This window comes from Anomaloglossus baeobatrachus, chromosome 2 (genome assembly GCF_048569485.1).
Source record: "Anomaloglossus baeobatrachus isolate aAnoBae1 chromosome 2, aAnoBae1.hap1, whole genome shotgun sequence".
NCBI lineage: Eukaryota > Metazoa > Chordata > Amphibia > Anura > Aromobatidae > Anomaloglossus > Anomaloglossus baeobatrachus.
Genome location: NC_134354.1, coordinates 183,637,964 through 183,659,652, shown reverse-complemented (window position 1 = coordinate 183,659,652; position 21,689 = coordinate 183,637,964). Strand labels below are relative to the sequence as shown.

General features: G+C 44.0%; 1 protein-coding gene across 11 annotated transcripts in view; it reads left to right on the top strand.

Moving 5' to 3' along the window:
* The window catches only part of CASK (calcium/calmodulin dependent serine protein kinase), a 431,912-nt gene that overhangs the window by 257,198 nt on the left and 153,025 nt on the right, over nt 1-21,689 (top strand). For 7 of the 11 annotated variants that reach the window (XM_075335532.1, XM_075335528.1, XM_075335526.1 and 4 more), the window contains 2 exons: nt 288-305; nt 1,148-1,269. In XM_075335532.1, coding sequence (XP_075191647.1) covers nt 288-305; nt 1,148-1,269 — 140 coding nt within the window. The remainder of the gene's footprint in view (nt 1-287; nt 306-1,147; nt 1,270-21,689) is intronic. The other 4 variants (XM_075335527.1, XM_075335536.1, XM_075335531.1 and 1 more) reach the window with 1 other exon arrangement.

Sequence of the window (21,689 nt, the reverse complement as noted above, 5' to 3'; positions counted from 1 at the left end):
GTGTACGTGTTTGCAATCAATGAGTCATGAGTAGTGTTTCTGTCATCCGTCTGAGCGGAGATTTATACTGTTACTTCTGCATCGGCTGCCATCCAGTCTTGTATGAAACCGATTTTCTTACCTGTTTATTGCATATTACGCAGAATGTATGTGAGATCTGCAGCCGTTTACAGCTGTTGAGTATTTTTGTGCCTTTACTGTAATTTGCTTGGCTGCCGCTTGCGACTAACATGCCATTTCTTAAAATCTCTACACTTTTATCCTCTGCCTTAATGCTGCCCTTCTAGGACTTCTAGCTGCAGAAAGTAGGTATTCCTTTGTTTTCCTCTTGACTGCATTATGCTTTGTGCATGCTCATATAGAATATATGGTATTTATCCCCAAACACTGAAGGTTATTTTATAGAAGAGAAGCCTGAGACTTTTTCTTTTTGGGAAATTATTTGCATGCTTATGGAAATGTTGACAATGCTATTATTCATGAACTGTAAAGCAACTGTACAAAAAGCATGTTTTATATAACCAGTCCGCGTCCCCTATGATGGACACTCGGTCCATGTGGCTAGGACCAGCATTGTGTTTGGCTCCACTACATACTGGTCCTGTAGGCGTGCCCCCTCCCAGTACAATGATGGGATCACACCTCTTCCTGGTTTCTAAACTCAGATTGTGACCTGCCATGACGGCTGGCCTAGGCGATATCGTTCATAGTTTTGTGCATAATTTTACACTTTATCCATGAATATGCCCATGTCTATTTTACGGCATTCTCCGAACTCCTAGATACTATGTGTCCGGTGTTAGTTTCCATGGCTGTATGACGTGGTTCTGTGGCAGGCAGATGTGTATCGTTATTGTACTGTTCTCGTCTAGTTCCTCTTTTCACTTTTATAAAGTCTCGTTAATTAATCTGCCATGTTTTTCTAGTCTCGGCTCATAGATGTCTCCTCTTTGACTTTTCTCACTGGTTCGTGTTTTTATTCTTTTGTTCATTTATTCCTGCATCTTCCTTGTTTTTAAATGTCTGTGGATGTCATTGCCTTTACGGGTAATGGCTGCCATTAATCACAGTCAGTTCCCTGTCCAAAGGTCAGTTTGCCATAGTAATGTGCCTCATATTCTTTGTCCGTGTTCTTGTTTGCTTCTAGGAGCTGTGTCTCAAGTACTGGATAGTCTGGAGGAGATCCATGCCCTTACAGACTGCAGCGAGAAAGACCTTGATTTCCTGCATAGCGTTTTCCAAGATCAGCACTTGCACACACTTCTAGATGTAAGTTTCCGCTCTTTGTTTTCAAATATGTCATTTACTGTGTATAGACTGAAATCACTTCTGTGCTCCATCAAAGCTATTATGCCAGCTTTTTAAAGGTTGAGAAAATGTTCACAACACAAAGCTACACTATAAAAATGTGCCACTTATGGTGATCTCGTGCCATTTTCACCCAGCTCTATCAACGTGGGACTCGGGGGTGGCAATCGCCATTCATCAAATGCATGATGAGCTACAGTGTCCCTTCTGCCACAAATCATTCTCCAATTCCAGACTGGAGTAAGCTTAGTGGTGAGGCGCACACAGAAGTCACACCACTCATAAAACACTTCTGATTCATTAGCAAGCATGTGTGGGTTTTGGGATTTTTTGGGGTTTTTTTTCTTATAAAACCACCGCACAGCTTTAGAGACATGGGCTTTTTTTTCAGTTCTGGTCTTTACCATGGAAGCGTGTGTATATATGTTAGAATATATAACTGCACAATCAGCAGAACAACAGGAATAAAATTTAAGGGTTAGGACACACAGCGAGTAAAATGGTCCTAGTGGAATGTGATCAAAAATCAGATTCCACTCTGACTCATGTTACTCTATGGGGCCGATCCCATCTGCAATTATTTTCTCAGTCTAAGGCTGGAGTCACACTTGTGATTAACTCGCACGAGTGCAATGCGAGAAAATCTCGCATTGCCCTCGGACCAATGTTAATCAGTGAGGCAGATCCGATCTGCTATTTTTTTTCTCAGTCCAAATCGGACTGAGAAAAAAATCGCAGCATGCTGCGTTTTGGTGAGTTTCACATGCGAGTCACTCCAATAAAAGTCTATAGGTGCGTGAAAAAAAAAAAAACGGATGTCACACGGATAGCACACACACCATCCTAGTGACATGCATTTTTCTAAATACATTTATCGCATGTTGCAGAAAACACTGGAAATGAGTGAGGTCTGTCGATGTCGGTAAGTCTCTATCTCTGTTAATCTGTCGCTCTCTGTATGTCGGTCTCTCTCTGTCACTCTATCCCTATGTCGGTCTCTCTCTGTCGGTCTATCCCTCTTCCCCCTCTCTCATACTCACCGATCCCTGATCACCAGCGCGGCGCTGCACGGCTGTCACAAAGCTCCGGCGGCTTTTCCTCTTTTGAAAAAGCCGGCGGCTCATTATTCCATCTAGTATTCACTGCTTTCCCTGCCCACCAGAGCCTATGATTGGTTGCAGTCAGACACGCCCCAACGTTGAGTGACAGCTGTCTCACTGCAACCAATCAGAGATGCTGGTGGGCGGGTCTATATCGTGCAGTAAATTAAATAAATTAAAAAAAAAAAAAAACCCTGCGTGCGGTTCACCCCAATTTTTCAAATCAGCCAGGGTAAAGCCATACGGTAAGAGGCTGGTATTGTCAGGATGAGGAGCGCCACGTTATGGGGAGCCCCCCACCCTAACAATATCAGCCAGCAGCCGCCCGGAATTGTCGCATCCATTAGATGCGATAGTCCCGGGACTGTACCCGGCTCATCCCGAATTGCCCTGATGCGGTGGCAGTCGAGGTAATAAGGAGTTAATGGCAGCAGCCCATAGCTGCCACTAAGTCCTAGGTTAATCATGGCAGACGTCTCCCCGAGATACCCTTCGTGATTAACCTGTAAGATAAAGAAAATAAAGACATACACCAAAAAATCCTTTATTTGAAATAAATGACAAAAAAACACCCTTTTTGACCACCTTATTAGACCCCCAAATACCCCTCCAGGTCCGACGTAATCCACAGAGGTCCCAAAACGCTTTCAGCTCTGCTACATCAGAAGCTGACAGAGAGCAGTCACAGACCATGACTGCCCTCTGTGAGCTCCCCGCAGCGACTGAAGTGAGTCGCGTTTCAGCGATGACGTCACTCAGGTTACCCGCGGCCACAGATCTCAGCAGGAAGACTGCAGCTGTGGCCGCGGGTAACCTCCGTTACGGCACCGCTGATAGCGCAGATCACTTAAGTCACTCAGGTGATTTGCGGTCACCGGTGAGACCTTCACTGGTGACCGAAAAATCAGGCCATGACACACAGACAGAGCCTCGGGATGACAATGAAGTTGGGTGAAGTTCATCCGACTTCATTCTGATCCCACGGCTCTGTTTGTGTCTGCTGTCAGCGGGCATGTAGCAGAGCTGAATGGCAGATGACCTAGCTGCTGAGAATAAAAACGGATCACACACGGATTGCACATGGGCTACAATCATGAAAAAAATCACATCGCATTGCAGTTGCATTCTTCACGGATCAACACTCGGACAGAGCTCATGCTACTTTCTAGCATGAGACTCGGTCAGATTTTACACTCGCAAGTGCGATTCCAGCCTTAATCGGACCAAGAAAACAGTTGCAGCATGCTGCGGGTCGTATCGATCAGTTTTCACTCGCACCTATATAAGTCTATGGGTGCGAAAGAAACCTCGCACTGCACCCGGATGACACTGGAGTGCAGTGCGATAATCACATCAGCTGACAATGGAGGAGATGGGGAGATTAATCCCTCCCTCTCCTCTTTCGTCCGCCTTCTACTCAGCTGTGATCTGATCTTAGGATCGGATCACAGTGGCATGACACTCTGCTTACACTCCAGCAGAGCGGGAGCCAAGAGTCGAATAGGATGCCATATGCTCTTGTGGCCCCAGCCTAAAGCAAAATACTACTCACTTTCCACCTGGTGACAGGTTCTTTTTATTACTATATTTTTATTTTTTTCTGGTTATGTTAAATGATGTAATTTCATCACTAGACTTTTCTATAATTTCTACAAACACTTCTGGTATGTTGCCAAAGTCCATATACATTGCAGAAAATGCAGCACAGTTGATAAGTCGTTTACACTTCTAGGAGCTGGAGTCATAAATTGCTTATCTTATGGTGAGGCAGATAAACTTTAATTCTGTTGTACTTGTGTGATAAATTGCTCCCATTAAACTGCTCATCAAAGCATTGAGCGGTATACAAATGCATTCTGCGACTTCCCAGAAACGTTCTGCCCTTGTGGTTAATGGGCTTCTGCCAACCGGGTGAGCGGTATCACTGCAAGGAGACTATTAATGTATCCTCTAAGTGTTCGGACTGGGTGTAAATTATGATCATTTACAGTGCCTTGCGAAAGTATTCGGACCCCTTGAATTTTTCAACCTTTTTCCACATTACAGGCTTGAAACATAAAGATAAAAAAAATTAAATTTCATGGTGAAGAATCAACAACAAGTGGGACACAATTGTGAAGGTGAACGATATTTATTGCTTATTTTAAATTTTTGTGAAATATAATAAACTGAAAATTGGGGCGTGCAATATTATTCAGCCCCTTTACTTTCAGTGCAGCAAACTCACTCCAAAAGTTCATTGAGGATCTCTGAATGATCCAATGTTGTCCTAAATGACTGATGATGATAAATATAATCCAGCTGTGTGTAATCTAGCCTCCGTATAAATGCACCTGCTCTGTGATAGTCTGTGTTCTGTTTAAAGCACAGAAAGCATCATGAAGACCAATGAACACAACAGGCAGGTCCATGATACTGTTGTTGAGAAGTTTAAAGCCGGATTTGGTTGCCAAAAGATTTCCAAAACTTTAAACATCCCAAGAAACACTGTGCAAGCGATCATATTGATATGGAAGGAGTATCATACCACTGCAAATCTACCAAGACCCAGCCGTCCATCCAAACTTTCATCTCAAACAAGGAGAAGACTGATCATAGATGCAGCCAAGAGGCCCATGATCACTCTGGATAAGCTACAGAGATCTACAGCTGAGGTAGGAGAGTCTGTCCATAGGACAACAATTAGTCATACACTGCACAAATCTGACCTTTATGGAAGAGTGGCGAGGAGAAAGCCATTTTTCAAAGATATCCATAAAATGTGTCGTTTAAAGTTTGCCACAAGCCACTTGGGAGACACACCAAACATGTGGAAGAAGGTGCTCTGGTCAGATGAAACCAAAATTGAACTATTTGGGCACAATGCCAAACGATATGTTTGGCGTAAAAGCAACACAGCTAGTCACCCTGAACATACCATACCCACTGTCAAACATGGTGGTGGCAGCATCATCGTTAGGTCCTGGTTTGCTTCAGCACGGACAGGGAAGATGGTTAAAATTGATGGGAAGATGGATGGAGCTAAATCCAGGACCATTCTTGAAGAAAATCTGTTGGCGTCTGCAAAAGACCTGAGACTGGGACGGAGATTTGTCTTAAACAAGATAATGATCCAAAACATAAAGCAAAATCTACAATGGAATGGTTCACAAATAAACGTGTCCAGGTGTTAGAATGGCCAAGTGAAAGTCCAGACCTGAATCCAACCGAGAATCTGTGGAAAGAGCTGAAAACTGCTGTTCACAAACGCTCTCCATCCAACCTCACTGAGCTCGAGCTATTTGCAAAGGAAGAATGGGCAAGAATTTCAGTCTCTCGATGTGCAAAACTGATAGGGACATACCCCAAGCGACTTGCAGCTGTAATCGCAGCAAAAGGGTGTGCTACAAAGTATTAACTTAAAGGGGACGAATAATATTGCACGCCCCAATTTTAAGTTATTTATTTTTTAAAAAAGATTAAAATAAATAATAAATTTCGTTTAACTTCACAATTATGTTCCACTTTTTGTTGATTCTTCACCGTAACATTAAAATGTTTATCTTTGTTTGAAGCCTGAAATGTGGGAAAAGGTTGAAAAATTCAAGGCACTGTATGCTTTGACATAGTCCTCTGCTTTTTATATGTAAGAATTTGTGGCAGAGGTGGCAAGTTCTCCTGCTAGTCCTATACTCAGAATTGCAAAGGACAAGATGGTTTCTGCCACAGTGAGATCTGCATTCTGTGGGCCGTTTGGATTTCCAGACTTCTTTAAAGCGCCTTAAAGTAAGGCATTGAGTGCTCCTACAAGTCTGTGCGTCCTTTGTGCAAATTGTCCCTAGAAGCTTATTGGCCCTCATAGACACCTTCACAGCAATTTAGGTGCAACTTTCCAGGTACTAAAAGCTATAACTGGTATTATTATTCTTTACCATCATCAATGTACACATTACCAGTAACTACCTCAAGGGGTTAAAGTATATAAGCTCAACCATATGCTGCACATCGGCTTTTAATTATTTGTAGACATTTTGGCCCTTAATGCATCAAAGTGTTTACAAGTAAAACAAATAAAAAGCACAAATTTTGCGACCGTTCGTGTTTTCATACCAAAATGTGTGGAGAGATGGAGGTGGCAGGGTGCCGTCTGGACACAACCACCTGTCAAATTCATGAAAGTGACTGCATTTCTTACACCAGAAATGTTACCCCAGTCCTTATCTGCAGTAATATTACTGGCAAGGTGCATGGAGGAACGCGCCACTATTGCTCCAAGAATTCACCACTTCTTATTCTGTACGCCTCTTATTAAGGCTGAAGTACAGAATGCCCATCTTAGGCTATGTGCCCACGGGAGTTTGTAGCTGCAGATGTATCCACAGGTACGGCCGCATGTTTCCCGCAGCTGACCGTCGGCATCCGCAGCTATTTTTAGCTGCGGGATTCCAGCGATATAGCCGCAGTAAACCTGCGGAATTTCATGCAAATTACCTGCGGACGTCCCGGCCTCTATCTCCATAGCGGAGGGCTGGGATTTCCGCAGGTAATTCCACATGAATAATTGACATGCAGTTACGTGCGGCTGCGGGACATCCGCAGCATGTTCCGCAGCCGCACTTTCCGCAGCGTGGACACAGACACTCCCCATGTCCCATAGGATAACATGGGGAGTGTCTGTACATGCTAAAACCTGCGGATTTATCTGGAAAATGCAGAAAAGTCAGTAGGTTTTCCTCGGCAAAATCCGCAGAAACAAGCTCCCATGGGCACATGCCCTTAAAGTGAACCTCTCAGGTGTAATATGCAGCCAGAGCCACGAGCAGTTCTGGGTGCATATTGCTAATCCCTGCCTAACTGTCACAGCATCTAGTAGCATATAGATCTTTAGAAATAGTATGCTAATGAGCACAGGGACTAGTCGCAAGAGCGTAAGCTCCCTTGGCTAGTCAACCCCCATGTGGGCGTGCTAACATGCTAATGAATGCTCCGCATTAGAGGCATGGTTGCTCTCACATCTGCTGCCACCACTGGTTTTCAGCTCCGTGCGCACGATCAGAACGTCCCCGAACTTCCGGTCATGCGCACTACACCAGTTTGAAGCTGGGACGCGTACACCCGGCTTCATAGGTTCACTTTAATGAATTGGGGCAATAGTTTTTCTTTTCTTCTTCTTCTTTTTTTTTTTTTTTTTTTTTTTAATTTTGACAGGCTCTCTCCAACATGCTGATTTCTTAATGTTCTGTGTGTAAAAGGTTAAACGTGTGATCTCCTGTTTACAGTCTTGTTTTAAGTAGTTTTCTTTTTATCCGGAGGTAGTTGTGCAATGAGCGGAATATAAGCTCTCCAGCGGCCTCTGTAATTTGAGGGCTCCCAATCAGACACCCTCGTCAGTGACGTTACTCAGTAACATTTACTGTACTATTGTCACAGACTGATTAATATTTTCACCCTAGAACTGAAAACACAAAATCATTTTGGCTTTTGAAACACAAATGTAAATTGCCAAAATGTAGTAATTTTGGATACTGGAATTGGATAAATATTTTAGATGATGAACCTACTGGGTTATATCATTAAAACAGTGTGGTAATAGGACCAGAAAAACAGAACAAAATCCGTGCCAGAGCCTCCCCAACATCTTTTTATTGAAATTCGCCAAAAATTGCAGTGTAGTCCGCGTCCGTTCTTCTGTCAAATGGGACTAAGACTAACACACTGCATCTTTCTTAACCCCAAAGATGCAGCATATTTGGCTCCATAAACCGCACCCACTGCAAAAATGCATCAAAAACCACATACATTTCTGCTGCGTTTTGACAGAGTTTTGCAGAATGCAAAATCTATTGATGGAAGGGCTCAAAAATGCTGGCAAAACGCAAAAAGAATTGAGATGTTGCATATACAAAAACGCAGCCAAGAGGCAGTAAACAAAAAAAAATGCACATTGTGGACAGCAAAACAGACACCTCATAGTTTGCTGCAGGAAGGAAATGCATGCACTTAGGTGCATCTTTGTGACCTCAGAAATGCACCAAAAGTACATTGTGTGAACATAGCCTAAATCTGAATGTGCATGTAATTGCAGCCTCAGACTGTAGATGGCAGTACAGGCCACAAGTGTGACGAAAGGCAAAAGGGAAGGCATGTCATATTTTAGAGGGGATTTTTTTTTTTTTTTGTTTTAGAAGAAAAGTAGAAAAAAATTGGGAAAATTTAATAAAAACCCCCCAAGATTTCTATAACTGACGCTGGCACTAGAGTAGTTCTGTAACTTTTGACACAGGCTGAAGTTAGGCATGCGAGAGAAATCAGTATTTTGTACACTCAGGCAGATTGGTCACATTCCAGGAAACGTTTCCCGAATACAGATGTCAACCATTTTACTAGTTAGATTTCCCTTGAGCAGAAGAACAATATCTCCTTTTGTTGACTGGGGCCGGTCTGGGATTCGAGGTTTGTGCGCTTTAAGTCTCGTTGTAATTGTACGGCATGAGTGCTGCCTGCTCAGTGTGCCGCGGCCGGTGGATGAAGCCCTCGCTGTGGTGTGGGCCTAGGATGTGCTCCAAGCTTTCCCACTGGTGAGTGCCTGACCATGATCTGTCCCCGTCCTAGAAATTAGAACTCTTCGTATTGCCTACTTCAGCTGTGCTCCTGCTTTTCTTCCATTCACATCCGCATATTAGGAGGCTCTACATGTAGCTAATAACTTCAGTTCATTGTGTTTCTCTAGTTCTTACCAAATTCACTTTCTGCTCAGTTTGAGCTAAGCTGTCATTGTTGACTCTGCGGTTACCATAAACTATATTATTCGTTTTGTGTATTTCAGACATTAGTGAGTGCTAGTAAAATGGCTATAGCTCATTCATCTGTCTCAGTCTTGGGCCTCCTTTTCACAGCCATTTTTAAACTCATATGTGAAAAAATGGTACCGTTGTCATTCGTATTTAGGAACATGGTTTCATCAGTGCTTGGTCTGTGTGTCCATTATTACCATCAGTGTTTTTCACAGATGGATAAGTGAATAATCACGGAGCTTGTCCTTTACTTTTCAATGTTGAATACAGACCGCATACCTTATAGAGGTGCCATCCCTGTGCTGTATGTATTTTTCATGCACCCCCTAGACTTGTATTGGCCCTTTTTACCCGTGAATTCAGGAAAAAAAAATGGACGTGTGTGAAAAGCAGCCTTATGGTGCTATTCACATCAGTTTTTTGGCATCAGGCACGATCCGGCGAAAAAACTGATGCGACGGATCCGGCGAAAAAAAGGATTAGTTGCATAAGTTTTTTTCCATCAGTTCCTTCAGTTTTTTGACACATCCGGTGTGATTCTGAGCATGTTCAGTTAAAAAAAAAACGGATCGGCGGCCCGATCCTTTTTTTTTTGCCGCATTACGCCGGGTCCGGCGTCCATAGGCATCCATTATAAAACACGGCGCCGGCACGATCCTTTTTTTTTTTTTTTTTTTTTTTTTTGGTTGGATACAAAAACGTTCACTTCAACGTGTCATCCGACCGCCAGACAAGTACATTTTGCTGGATCCGGCAGAAAAACGGATGAAACGCTAGGCCATCCGGCACAATCCGGCGCTAATGAGAGTCTATAGGGGAAAAAACGGATCCAGCGGCAACAGACGCCGGATCCGTTTTTTCGTGTTTTTGCCGGATTGTGCCTGATTTAAAAAAACTGATGTGTGAAAGCAGCCTAACCTTAAGGATGCAACATAAAAATGGATGCAATACTAATGACGTCTAAATGAAGCCTAATGTCCCATTCACACTTCGGACTGGTTTTTGTTTTTTTTGTTTTTTTTTTTGTTTTGGTTTTTTAAGACCTGAAAAAATCGGTGTCACCAGTGTTTTGGAGCAGAGTTTTGTTAGTATTTGGTTAGTGTCAGTTTTTACCATCAGTGTTTTCATCAATAATTTTCACTAATGAAAAAAAATAAATTAATAAAGTACAAAATTTCTTCTACTCACTGCAAAGTTAATCACAAACCGATGCCATCCATGTGATTTTCACGCTACCATAGACTTATCGGTTTTGATCTGTGACGCCATATTTTTTTTTTGTGAAGGCTTGTCCATCTTTGATTGCACACGGTAAACAGCATGTGAACAGCGCCGCAGACTTACCGTGTGCAATCCACACAAAAAACAAAACCCAAAACTTAATACATACGTGATTCACAGGCGTCCGAGTGAGTCTTCATTTCAATGGCATGGGTGACCCCAAGGTATCTTTTCCAAGTTGCTTAAATAGTGATTCCATAATTTTTTTCACCCAGACTACAAATGTGAATTTAGAGACAACCAGATTTCCCACACAGCCCCCGACTGTCTTGATATTTTTAGCAGTCTGTCTGCCCCATACACAAAATGAAACCTGCCGAAAGCCTCATTTAAGATGTCAAATATAAAATCTTAAAGAAGTTGTCCGAAGTATACTCAATTTTTTTAAGCTAATCTGTGCTGTATTGTCATCTTAAACATCCCTACATTATTTTTTTTATATATTATTTTTTTTTTTTTTTTTTTTTTTTGTTTTCTGAGTTTTTTGTTTCTCTTGAATTATCCCTTTATTTACCTGCAGACCTAACATGACCTCTTCCTATACCAAACCTCACAGTCAGAGCTGGCACCGCCCGGCCTCACTGTCCAGACCCGCCCTCTGCACACTCATTGGCTGTCAGTATTCTGTCCAGCACTGACCTGTCATCACTACAGCACTGGAAATAACAGCTCCACATAGGGCTCTGCAGGCCCCACCACACACACACACATCGCTCTGCAGCCCATTATAGCACCCACCGCCATGTAGGGAATAAATACATACCTCACCTCGGTCCCCACCGCTGCTCCTCGTTCGCCCACTGTCTGTGCTCTGCCCATATCAGCACAGTAGTGACGTCACCGCTGTACTGAACTGTCAGAGAGCACAGAAGGCAGGACAATGATGAGAAGTAGCACAGCGCTCCCTCTCATCTGTGCTTTCAATTGTGTTGGCATCTGTGATGCCGATACATTTGAACTTGCAATCTTGAGCATGGGGCCTGGTGCTGGGGCTGACACTCCCCCCAGCTCACGGGTCCCACAGCAGTTGCTTGAGAGGCTGCGGGGAGAGTACGGAATGTGGGGAGGGGAGCAGGGACTCCGGCACCTGTACCTGCCCAGCAGGGCGGCTACATGACGACGGCTGTGATGCCAGTCTACAAGGTGCGCATAAGCTCCTGACCGTCGACGTGACATCACAGGAAGCCGCAAAATCCCAGCAGGAGCAGTCACATGGAGAGAGGGACTGACAGAAGGGCAGGTAGGTAGTTACTATCTACTTACATGCCCCAATGTAGCCCCATACTGAAATAATAAAAAAAAGCAGAATAACCCGGATAACCCCTTTAACTATTTTTCATTAGTGTTTCAGATCAGAGTTTCATCGGCTCCATATATTATTGTGGATTAATTTGCTCTATTCACATTAATAGAATACATAAGTGAAAAACAGACTTCTAAATGAAGTTTTATGCTGACTCACTTGCTGAGCCATGGTAGGTTACTTGAATGTATAATTTTTTATGTACAGAAAATATATCCAGCCGCAGCACCGAACTAGTGACACTTCAACTTCATTTCTTCATCTTAAAAGCAGGCCCATTTCCACCCCACATGTCCGTAGAAGGGTGGGTCTCCTACGTTTCTTCAGTCAAAGCCCTTATTCATGGCATTTTACTAAACAAGTTAATTTCCTTTTTCTAGTTTCCTACCTTGTGGTGATTGACCAATTATACAATGTTTAAAGGGGTCCCGTCGTCAGATTTTTGTACCCCACAGGAATAAAATATATGCGAAGTCATTTTAACACTGAATAAATTCATACATTCACTTTAGCAATCCGGGTCTTTGGTTCAAAGAAATCACTTGTCCAATTTTTATTCTAATGAGCATGCTCATTAAGGTTCTGAGACCTTGCAAGAGCCAGACTATCAATCTACAATGAGCTGCCCTCAGGAGTGATTGAGCTGGCTGTCATGATTCCTCCTGTGTGTCTTGGACGCAATAGGTGACTGCATGCTGCACCATAAATTTTGGGTGTGCGGAGCTGTTGGTATACTGATTGACAGCTCAGTTGTCCAACCTAGTGTAGGGGTGTGCTGAGCTGTTGATGGGTTCAGTGACAGCTCAGCTGCCCAATCTGAGACTGGTAGGTTGTGAGTTTTCCAAGTCTGCCTTGTTTGGTTTGATTGCCCAGCTATTTAGCTGAGCAGTCAGTCCCAAAACGCTGCCTGTCTTAGGCCCCTTTCACATTGGGTTTTACCTTCCGCTCACCGGTCCCGTCGGAGCATCCGTCCGAACCGCCCCTCCCCCACTCTGCAAAGCGTGTTCCGGACGCATGCGCCCGACAGGGCCATTCACTACTATGGAGCGCACTGCGTTTGCGTGTGCTCTGTTTTGTGCCATTTTCTGCAGATATATACGTTTCTGCAGACTGACACCCGAACGTAGGTGGACTACGTTCGGGTGTCCGTCTGCAGAAACGTATATGTGAAATAACTGAAAATATGTCTTATATTCTAGGTTCTTCAAAGTAGCCACCTTTTGCTTTGATTACTGCTTTGCACACTCTTGGCATTCTCTTGATGAGCTTCAAGAGGTAGTCACCGGAAATGGTTTTCATTTCACAGGTGTGCCCTGTCAGGTTTAATAAGTGGGATTTCTTGCCCTATAAATGGGGTTGGGACCATCAGTTGTGTTGTGCAGAAGTCTTATGGATACACAGCTGATAATCCTACTGAATAGACTGTTAGCTGCTTTTTTTTTTGCCATAATACAAATTCTAAGTAGAGAAAAACGAGTGGTCATCATTACTTTAAGAAATGAAGGTCAGTCAGTCTGAAAAATTGGGAAAACTTTGAAAGTGTCCCCAAGTGCAGTGGCAAAAACCATCAAACGCTACAAAGAAACTGGCTCACATGAGGACCGCCCCAGCCAAGAGTCGCCTCTGCTGCGAAGGATCAGTTTATCCAAGTCACCAGCCTCAGAAATCGCAGGTTAACAGCAGCTCAGATTAGAGACCAGGTCAATGCCACACAGAGTTTTAGACCCATCTCTAGAACAACTGTTAAGAGGATACTTTGTGCAACAGGCCTTCATGTTAAAATAGCTGCTAGGAAACCACTGCTAAGGACAGGCAACAAGCAGCGGAGACTTGTTTGGGCTAAAGAACACAAGGAATGGACATTAGACCAGTGGAAATCTGTGCTTTGGTCTGAGGAGTCCAAATTTGAGATCTTTGGATCCAACCACCGTGTCTTTGTGCGACGCAGAAAAGGTTAACAGATGGACTGTACATGCCGGTTCCCACCGTGAAGCATCGAGGAGGTGTGATGGTGCTTTGCTGGTGACACTGTTGGGGATTGATTTTAAATGGAAGGCATACTGAACCAACATGGCTACCACAGCATTTTGCAGCGGCATGCTATTCCATCCGGTTTGCGTTTAGTTGGACCATCATTTATTTTTCAACAGGACAGTGACTCCAAACACACCTCCAGGCTGTGTAAGGGCTATTTGACTAAGAAGGAGAGTGATGGGGTGCTACACCAGATGACCTGGCCTCCACACTCACCAGACCTGAACCCAATCGAGATGGTTTGGGGTGAGCTGGACCGCAGAGTGAAGGCAAAAGGGCCAACAAGTGCTAAGCATCTCTGGGAACTCCAAGACTGTTGGAAGACCATTTCCGGTGACTACTGCTTGAAGCTCATCAAGAGAATGCTAAGAGTGTGCAAAGCAGTAATCAAAGCAAAAGGTGGCTACTTTGAAGAACCTAGAATATAAGACATATTATCAGTTGTTTCACACTTTTTTGCTAAGTATTTCATTCCACATGTGTTAATTCATAGTTTTGATGCCTTCCATGTGAATCTACAATTTTCAGAGTCATGGAAATAAAGAAAACTCTTTTAAATGAGAAAGTGTGTCCAAACTTAGTCTGTAGTTTGTGTGTATGTGTATGTATATGTGTATATAGATAGATATATAGAGAGAGATTTATTTATTTTTTAAAAGCTGAGGGAGTCGTTTCGTCACTTAATTTACAGGGTGTGTGTTCCCAGAAGCATGAGCTGGGCACAATCTATGGGCAATACAATGTCCTGGCACTACAATGGCAAAGTTGGAGTTTCCATTTAACAAACATCCATTGCATCTTTTGTAAAATACCCATGGAGTCAAAATTTGTCATTACACCTGTAGATGAATTTCCAGGGGGGTGAAATTTCCAAGATTGTGTCACTTGAGGGGGATTCTGCTTTTCTAGCACTTAGGGCTCTATATATGAAGCCTAAAAATGACAGTATTTTAGGAAAATCTGCTCTCCAAGAATCGAATGGTACTCCTTCCCTCCAGAGTCTCGCCGTGTGGCTAAGCAGTGCTGTAGTGCCACATGGGGGAAATATTGCCACCTTTAGCAGAAATTGTATGTAAAATTTTGGTAGCATTTTTACCAATTTCCCCATGTGAAAAATCTGGGGCCAAAACCAAATTTTTGTGGTTAAAAATTAAACTTTTCCTTCTCTGCCCAATGGTATAAAATTCTGACAGATCTGTGTTGTCAATGTGATCACTGCACCCCTAGACGAATTTAATGAGAGGTGAAGTTTGTAAAATGGGATGATCCGGTTATAGGGGGTTTTGTTATTCTGGCACCTCAGGGGCTCTGCCAATGTGACATGGCACATCCAAACCGTAACACTAAGATCTGCAATATAATACAGTATGACGCTGCTTCCCTTCTGAGTTTTTACACTGTGCCTGAAAGTAATTTGACCACATATATGGTACTGGCGTACTCAGGAGAAAATAGACAATACAATTTGTAGAGCAATTTCTATTGTTACCCTTGTGGAAATCAAAAATAAGGATCTAAAGGAAAGGAACATTTTTGTTGGAAAATGAAAAATTTTCATTTGTTCCTTCCCCATTGCTTTAATTCCCAACATGCAACGCAATTTTACATCCTTTGTCGGGAGGGGGGGGTAAAGTAACCACATAACACCTTATCAGAATAAAGGAATTGTCAGATTTGTCCAGTGAACTTGAAAAGTTCCTTTTTAACTTTGCAGCTTTTATCTGCAATGTTTAGGCTAGGCTAAATTTCCTGCATCAAATTCCAGAGTAGCAAAATCCACACCAAATGTCAGATTTTGTTGAAGATTTCAATGCAGAAATGCTGCAAATTTGCCACGGCTTCCACAATTGTATTAGAGTGAAATCTGCAGCACAAGTCCGTTTTATGCTGCATATTATTGTTTTATGCGAAGTGTAGATGAGATTCTGTAAAAATCTGATTTAGGCTATGTGCGCACTTACCGGATTTTGCCGCGGATTTTTTGCGGTTTTGCTGCATGTTTCGCTGCAGAAAATGTTCCTAACATCTCTGCAGTGAATCACCAGCAAAACCTATGGGCAAAAAAAATCCTGTGCGCACTTGGCGGATTTTGACAGCCGCATGTTTTGCTGCGGGATTCCCGCAGCAAAAACAATTGCATGTCAATTCTTTTCCGCACGTCGCTGCGGGATTTCACTCCATTGACTGCAATGTAATCGTGAAATCCCGCAGGGAATAACGCAGGCAACAAATTCTGTGCGGTTCATTGCGTTTTCCTGCGTTATTCCCTGCGGTATTTCGCGGTTTACCTGTGGTAATGTACATCGCTTGCCTGCTGTTTGCAGGGAAGTGATGTCATTATGACAGGAAGAGGAAGCGGAGCAGAGAGTAAACACACACAGATCAGACACACACAGACATATAGAATACACATAGAAAGCAAACAGAAATATAGAAAAAAAAAATACACGTGGCCTCCGCCGTATCTTTACCTTCCAGCTGAGGTAAGCACACAGCAGCGGCCCGGTATTCTCAGGCTGGGGAGGGCGAGGGGCAGGGTTAATGTCCCCCGCCTCACTCCCCCTCCCGCAGCCGAGAATATCAGCCGCAGCTGCCCCGGGACTGTCGCATCCATTATGCGGCAGTACCGGAGTGTCCCCAGCTCTTCCTGCTGCCGTGATGCATTGGCAGTCAGGTAATAAGGAGGTAATGTTGGCGAATCGCCGCCACTAAGTCCAGGCTTGATCATGGCAGCGTCTATGAGACAGCCGACATGATCTACCCGTAAGTAAAGTGAAAAAACACAGACACCGAAAAATCCTTTATTTTAAATAAAACACAAAAAAGCTCCTGGTTCACCCATTTATTAACCCCCCCCCCCGAAACACACAGCTCCGGCGTAATCCACGTCCTGCGATGCTTGCATCCAGCCGCGACTGACACACAGCGCTGAATGCAGGGATTTCACTACATTGACTCCAATGTTAATCGTGAAATCCCGCAGGGAATAACGCAGGCAGCAAATTCTGTGCGGTTCACTGCGTTTTCCTGCGTCATTCCCTGCGGTATTTCGCGGTTTACCTCTGGTAATGTACATCGCTTGTCTGCGATTTTTGCAGGGAATTGATGTTATTACAGGAAGAGGAAGCTGCGCAGAGAGTAAACACACACACACACATCACAGACACACACAGACATCACAGACATAGAACACAGACACATAGAACACACATAGAAAGAAAATGGAAATATAGAAAACAAAGCACGTGGGCTTCATATTTACCGTCCAGCTGAGGTAAGCACACAGCGGCGGCCCAGTATTCTCAGGCTGGGGAGAGAGAGGGGCAGGGTTAATGTCCCCCGCCTCCCTCCACCTCCCGCAGCTGAGAATATCAGCCGCAGCTACCCCGGCACTGTCGCCTCCATTATGCGGCAGTACCGGCGTGTCCCCAGCTCTTCCTGCTGCCGTGTAGCAGTGGCAGTCAGGGTAATACAAGGAGTTAATGGTGGCGGATCGCCGCCATTAACTCCAGGCCTGATCATGGCAGCGTCTATGAGACAGCAAGTAAAGTGAATAAAACACCGAAAAATCCTTTTATTTTAAATAAAACAAACAAGTCTCGTTCACCATTTTATTAACCCCTCCCGAAACAAGGCTCCAGCGTAATCCACAGCTCCGGCGTCCTGCGCTGCTTACATCCAGCCGCGACTGACACACAGCGCTGAATTACTTCTGCTGTCTCGCAGCGAGACAGCAGAGGTAATTACCGGTCATTTCCCACGGCCGGTAATGTGAACTCACTGCCGACCGTGGGAAATGCAGCGATCTGTCCTCTATTTTATTTATTTATTTATTTATCTATCTATCTATCTATCTATCTATCCCTCTATCTATTCTTCTGTTTCTTTATCTATCTACTATCTCAGAATGAAATGACTTTTTTTTTTTTTTTTTTTCAATGTGCTTTATTGCATTGAATGCAATAAAGCACATCCCAACCCGCACGCGGCAATACCGCGAACAATACCGCGGTAAAACCGCGGCAAACCGCATGCGGTTTTCGGGTGCGGTTTGCCGTGGTTTTTTACCGCGGGTGCGGTAATCTTTGAATACCTGCGGAATTTTCTTGAGAAAATTCCATTTTCCAGTGCGCACATAGCCTTACGATGCTCTAATGCATATCAAATTTTCTATTTGCAAGTCCACGGAAAATTTACTGTGTAACAGCGCTGCCTGGATGCATCATTAAACATGTGTAGTGTTTGTGTTGGTTGTTTAGCACGCTCACTTCTGAATAGCGTGTAAACCTTTTATTGCTTTCCATATATTGTGGTTGGTGTAATTAAAAATATAAATAAACCTGCAGACTTTATGTAAATCCAAGGGGAAAAAAAAACCACTAGCTTGACACAATCCTTATACAAAAGTGGTCACTCACCATTTGTGTTCATAATCCTGTGCGTCTCATTTGGAACCAGAGATGCTCTGCCGTTGAATCCCAGTGGTAGGTAAAGTGAAGTGAGATCCAATGGAACTCACCGTGAGTAAATCCAATCCTTTATTAAATCTTCATAAAAGTAATTGCCACACTGGAATAACGGGTGAAGGGCGAAAGGGATGAACAGATGTAAGACCTGAGACAATGACCCATAGCAGCGCACATCTGTGCGAAACCGCCTTCGTCTCAGTTCTTACATCTGTTCATCCCTTTCTCCTTTCACCCGCTATTCCAGTGTGTCAATTGTTTTTTATAGAGATTTTTAGATTTTATAATTAATACATTGGTGAACGAGGGAGTGAGTGACTTTATTCAAATAAACTATTTTTTTTTTTTGCATGTGTGTTTTAACATTTACCAGATTAGTAATGGGGGTGTCTGATAGACGCCTCTCCATTACTAACCCCTGGGCTTGATGTCAACTGTGAATTCAGAGCTGACATCAACCCCACAAATATTACCCTGATTGCCACTGGACCAGGGCAATCTGTAAGAGCTGGGCAAAGTGTCAGAAATGGTACATCTAATGGATGCGCCATTTCTGTGGTGGCTGCAGGCTGCTATTTTTAAGCTGGAAAGGCCAAATAACTATGAACCTGCCCAGCCTTATATCAGCCCACAACGGTCTGTTTTACCTTGGCTGGTAATGAAAAATAGGGTGAAGCCCATGGTTTTTGTTTTTTGTTTTTTTATTAATTTATTCGGTTAAACCAGCCTTAGGCCCTAAGGGGTGTAAGTGTAAAACCCTGTTTTTTTTGTATTTATTCCCTATCAACGTTTGTTTGCAGGTCACTTGTCCTGCCTGCTCTTACCCCTATTTTGCTTCCTTTTGCAGCCCCCTAGGCCTTACTACGACCATTTTTTCAGCCATTTTACAGCAACATAGTTTGGGTCCCAATTGACTTAATTGGAGTCCGGGGTCAATTCCGGGTCCCAAACGGAATATTCACTAAAGTGCTGCCTAACCCAAAGATCAACTGCTCTGTTCATCCCTACTAGTAGTACTTACGTTTTAGTCTGCCCAGTTCTCCATGAACCCAAACCCTTCCTTCCTGCACCAATTTCGAAGCCACGTATTTATCTCCCTAAGCTCCCGCTGTCTTTCTAGTGATGCTAATGGCACCGGTAATATTTCTGAAAACACCACCTTGGAGGTCCTGGACTTCAGCTTCTCTCCTAGTTCCCTGTAATAATTTTTAAGGTCCTTCCACCTGCCTCTAACTTTGTCATTAGTACCAATGTGCACCATGACCGCTGGGTTTTCCCTAGCCCCCCCCAGAAATCTGTCTTTTCCCCTCACCCATGACAGCACCATATGAGAGAGGGATCCGCCCAGCAAGGACAGGAAACCATTCTGAATAAAAGGGCGGTACTTCTCCCCTTCGTCAGTTGGTTTCCTGTCCTTGGTGGGAGACCCCTGTTCTGAGAACCAGCGGTAAAGAAGAAAAGTCGCATGCTTACCCAGCCCCGTCCGGTGTCTGGAAGAGCAGGGTGAGTCCTGTAGCACCGTTCTTCGGGGCTGGAAGCGCCATCCACCTGCCCGGGGAAGTCCTGGTGTCCGTGCGGGAGCGGGCGGCAGGAACCGCTGGGGGGGCTCCTTTCCCCCCACTCTGCGCTCCATGCTGCCTGGAACTTCCGGGTGCGCGCACACGCGACGGGCACGCTGGGAGATGGAGGCGGACCTTCCGATGACGTCACCGGATGAAGATGGCGGCGCCCATGCAACGCTGCGGTGCATTCGGCCTGCCGTTCCGGTTTACAGGCACTCCTGGCCGTGCACCGTGGGGAGCGGGGAGGAGCCTCCCCTGGGACCGGAAGGCTGAGAATTAGGGGTAAAAACGACTCTCCTGGCGCTGTCAGGGGCTGGTACCTGGGCTCTGCAATGGACACGGATGAGCAGCAGTGCTCTCCCGTGCGTCGTCAGCAGGCCAGGAAAACGGATGACCGGAGCAACACTGGTCGGACGGGCCGTGGCAGCCATGACAGCAGATCCTCCCATGACTCTACAGCTCCTGTGAGGCCTGTGGATGTTCCGAAACAGCCTTCAAAACCGGTACCCTTCATTCCTATGGTGGTGAGTGGATTCCGGCACTATCGGTTGGACCTATCCTCCTCGGCTGCTCTTTCGTTTGGTAGACGGGTGCTTGAGGCGGTGGTCCCTCCCTAAATGGGTTTCTCTGGAAATCTCTCACGTGGTGCTGACATGGGTGAGGGGAAAACACAACCGTTACTTACCGGTAGCCGGTTTTTCCAGAACCCATGACAGCACCCTTATATTCCCTCCCTTTCTCATCCTTGGTGTGCACTTTTTCGGTGTTTGTGGGTGTTTAGTGGTGGTGGAGTAAGTTCTAATGATTGTTGGAGGTCCTCTCATTCTCGGTAATCAACTGAGGAAGGGGAGAAGTACCGCCCTTTTATTCAGAATGGTTTCCTGTCCTTGCTGGGCGGATCCCTGTCACATGGTGCTGTCATGGGTTCTGGAAAAACCGGCTACTGGTAAGTAACCGTTGTGTATCCGATCCGCAATATGCCGAACCCGAGCACTCTGCAGACAACAAACTGTTCGACATTCACGGTCTCAGCAACAGATTACCCTGTCTGTAAAGGAATTATATTAATATACCATTCAGTATAAGCGCGGCATATACCAGATTTCCACCTACGTCTTACTACACGTTCTAAAATTAAAATATTTGTGTCAGAATGGCTGCACCCAGTAATCGAAGTGGTACATCGTTGGATTCTGCATTTCCTTGCCTACATCATACTGCTCTCAGATGAAGTAGCAAAAACCTGCTGACAGGTTCCATTTAATGCATGCTGCTATATGTAGGGCAAAAAAATATATACTTGGAACAGTTTTGTAATGCTTCATATAAAAGTGTTGTAATTTCCAGGGCTGTGGAGTCTGTAAACCAAACCTTCGACTCCGACTCCTCAATTTCTCTTGCACCGACTCAGACTCCTACATATATTGCTTATAGTTAGGTGAAAAATTTATTGTAATACATGAACATGTGTATGTGAACATCAGACATTTTAATAATTTTTATGATACAATAATTAAGATATTTAGATAGAACATAAACAGATTTTATGTTCTATCTAAATATCTTAATTATTGTATCATAAAAATTATTAAATGTCTAATGTTCACATTGTGCTACAATACATTTTTCACTTAAATATAAGCATTATACTAAATGTTATTATTTAGTAAAATATTTAGCACATTCTACATTGCACCACTGTCCCCAATTTATTATATATTTTAGAAGTCGGAGTCGGTGCATTTTATACCGACTCCGACTCCACCAAAATGAGCTCCGACTCTACGACTCCGACTCCACAGCCCTGGTAATTTCCTTTTTAAATTTCTATAAAAATCAAATTAAAATGGTCTAATTTGTAA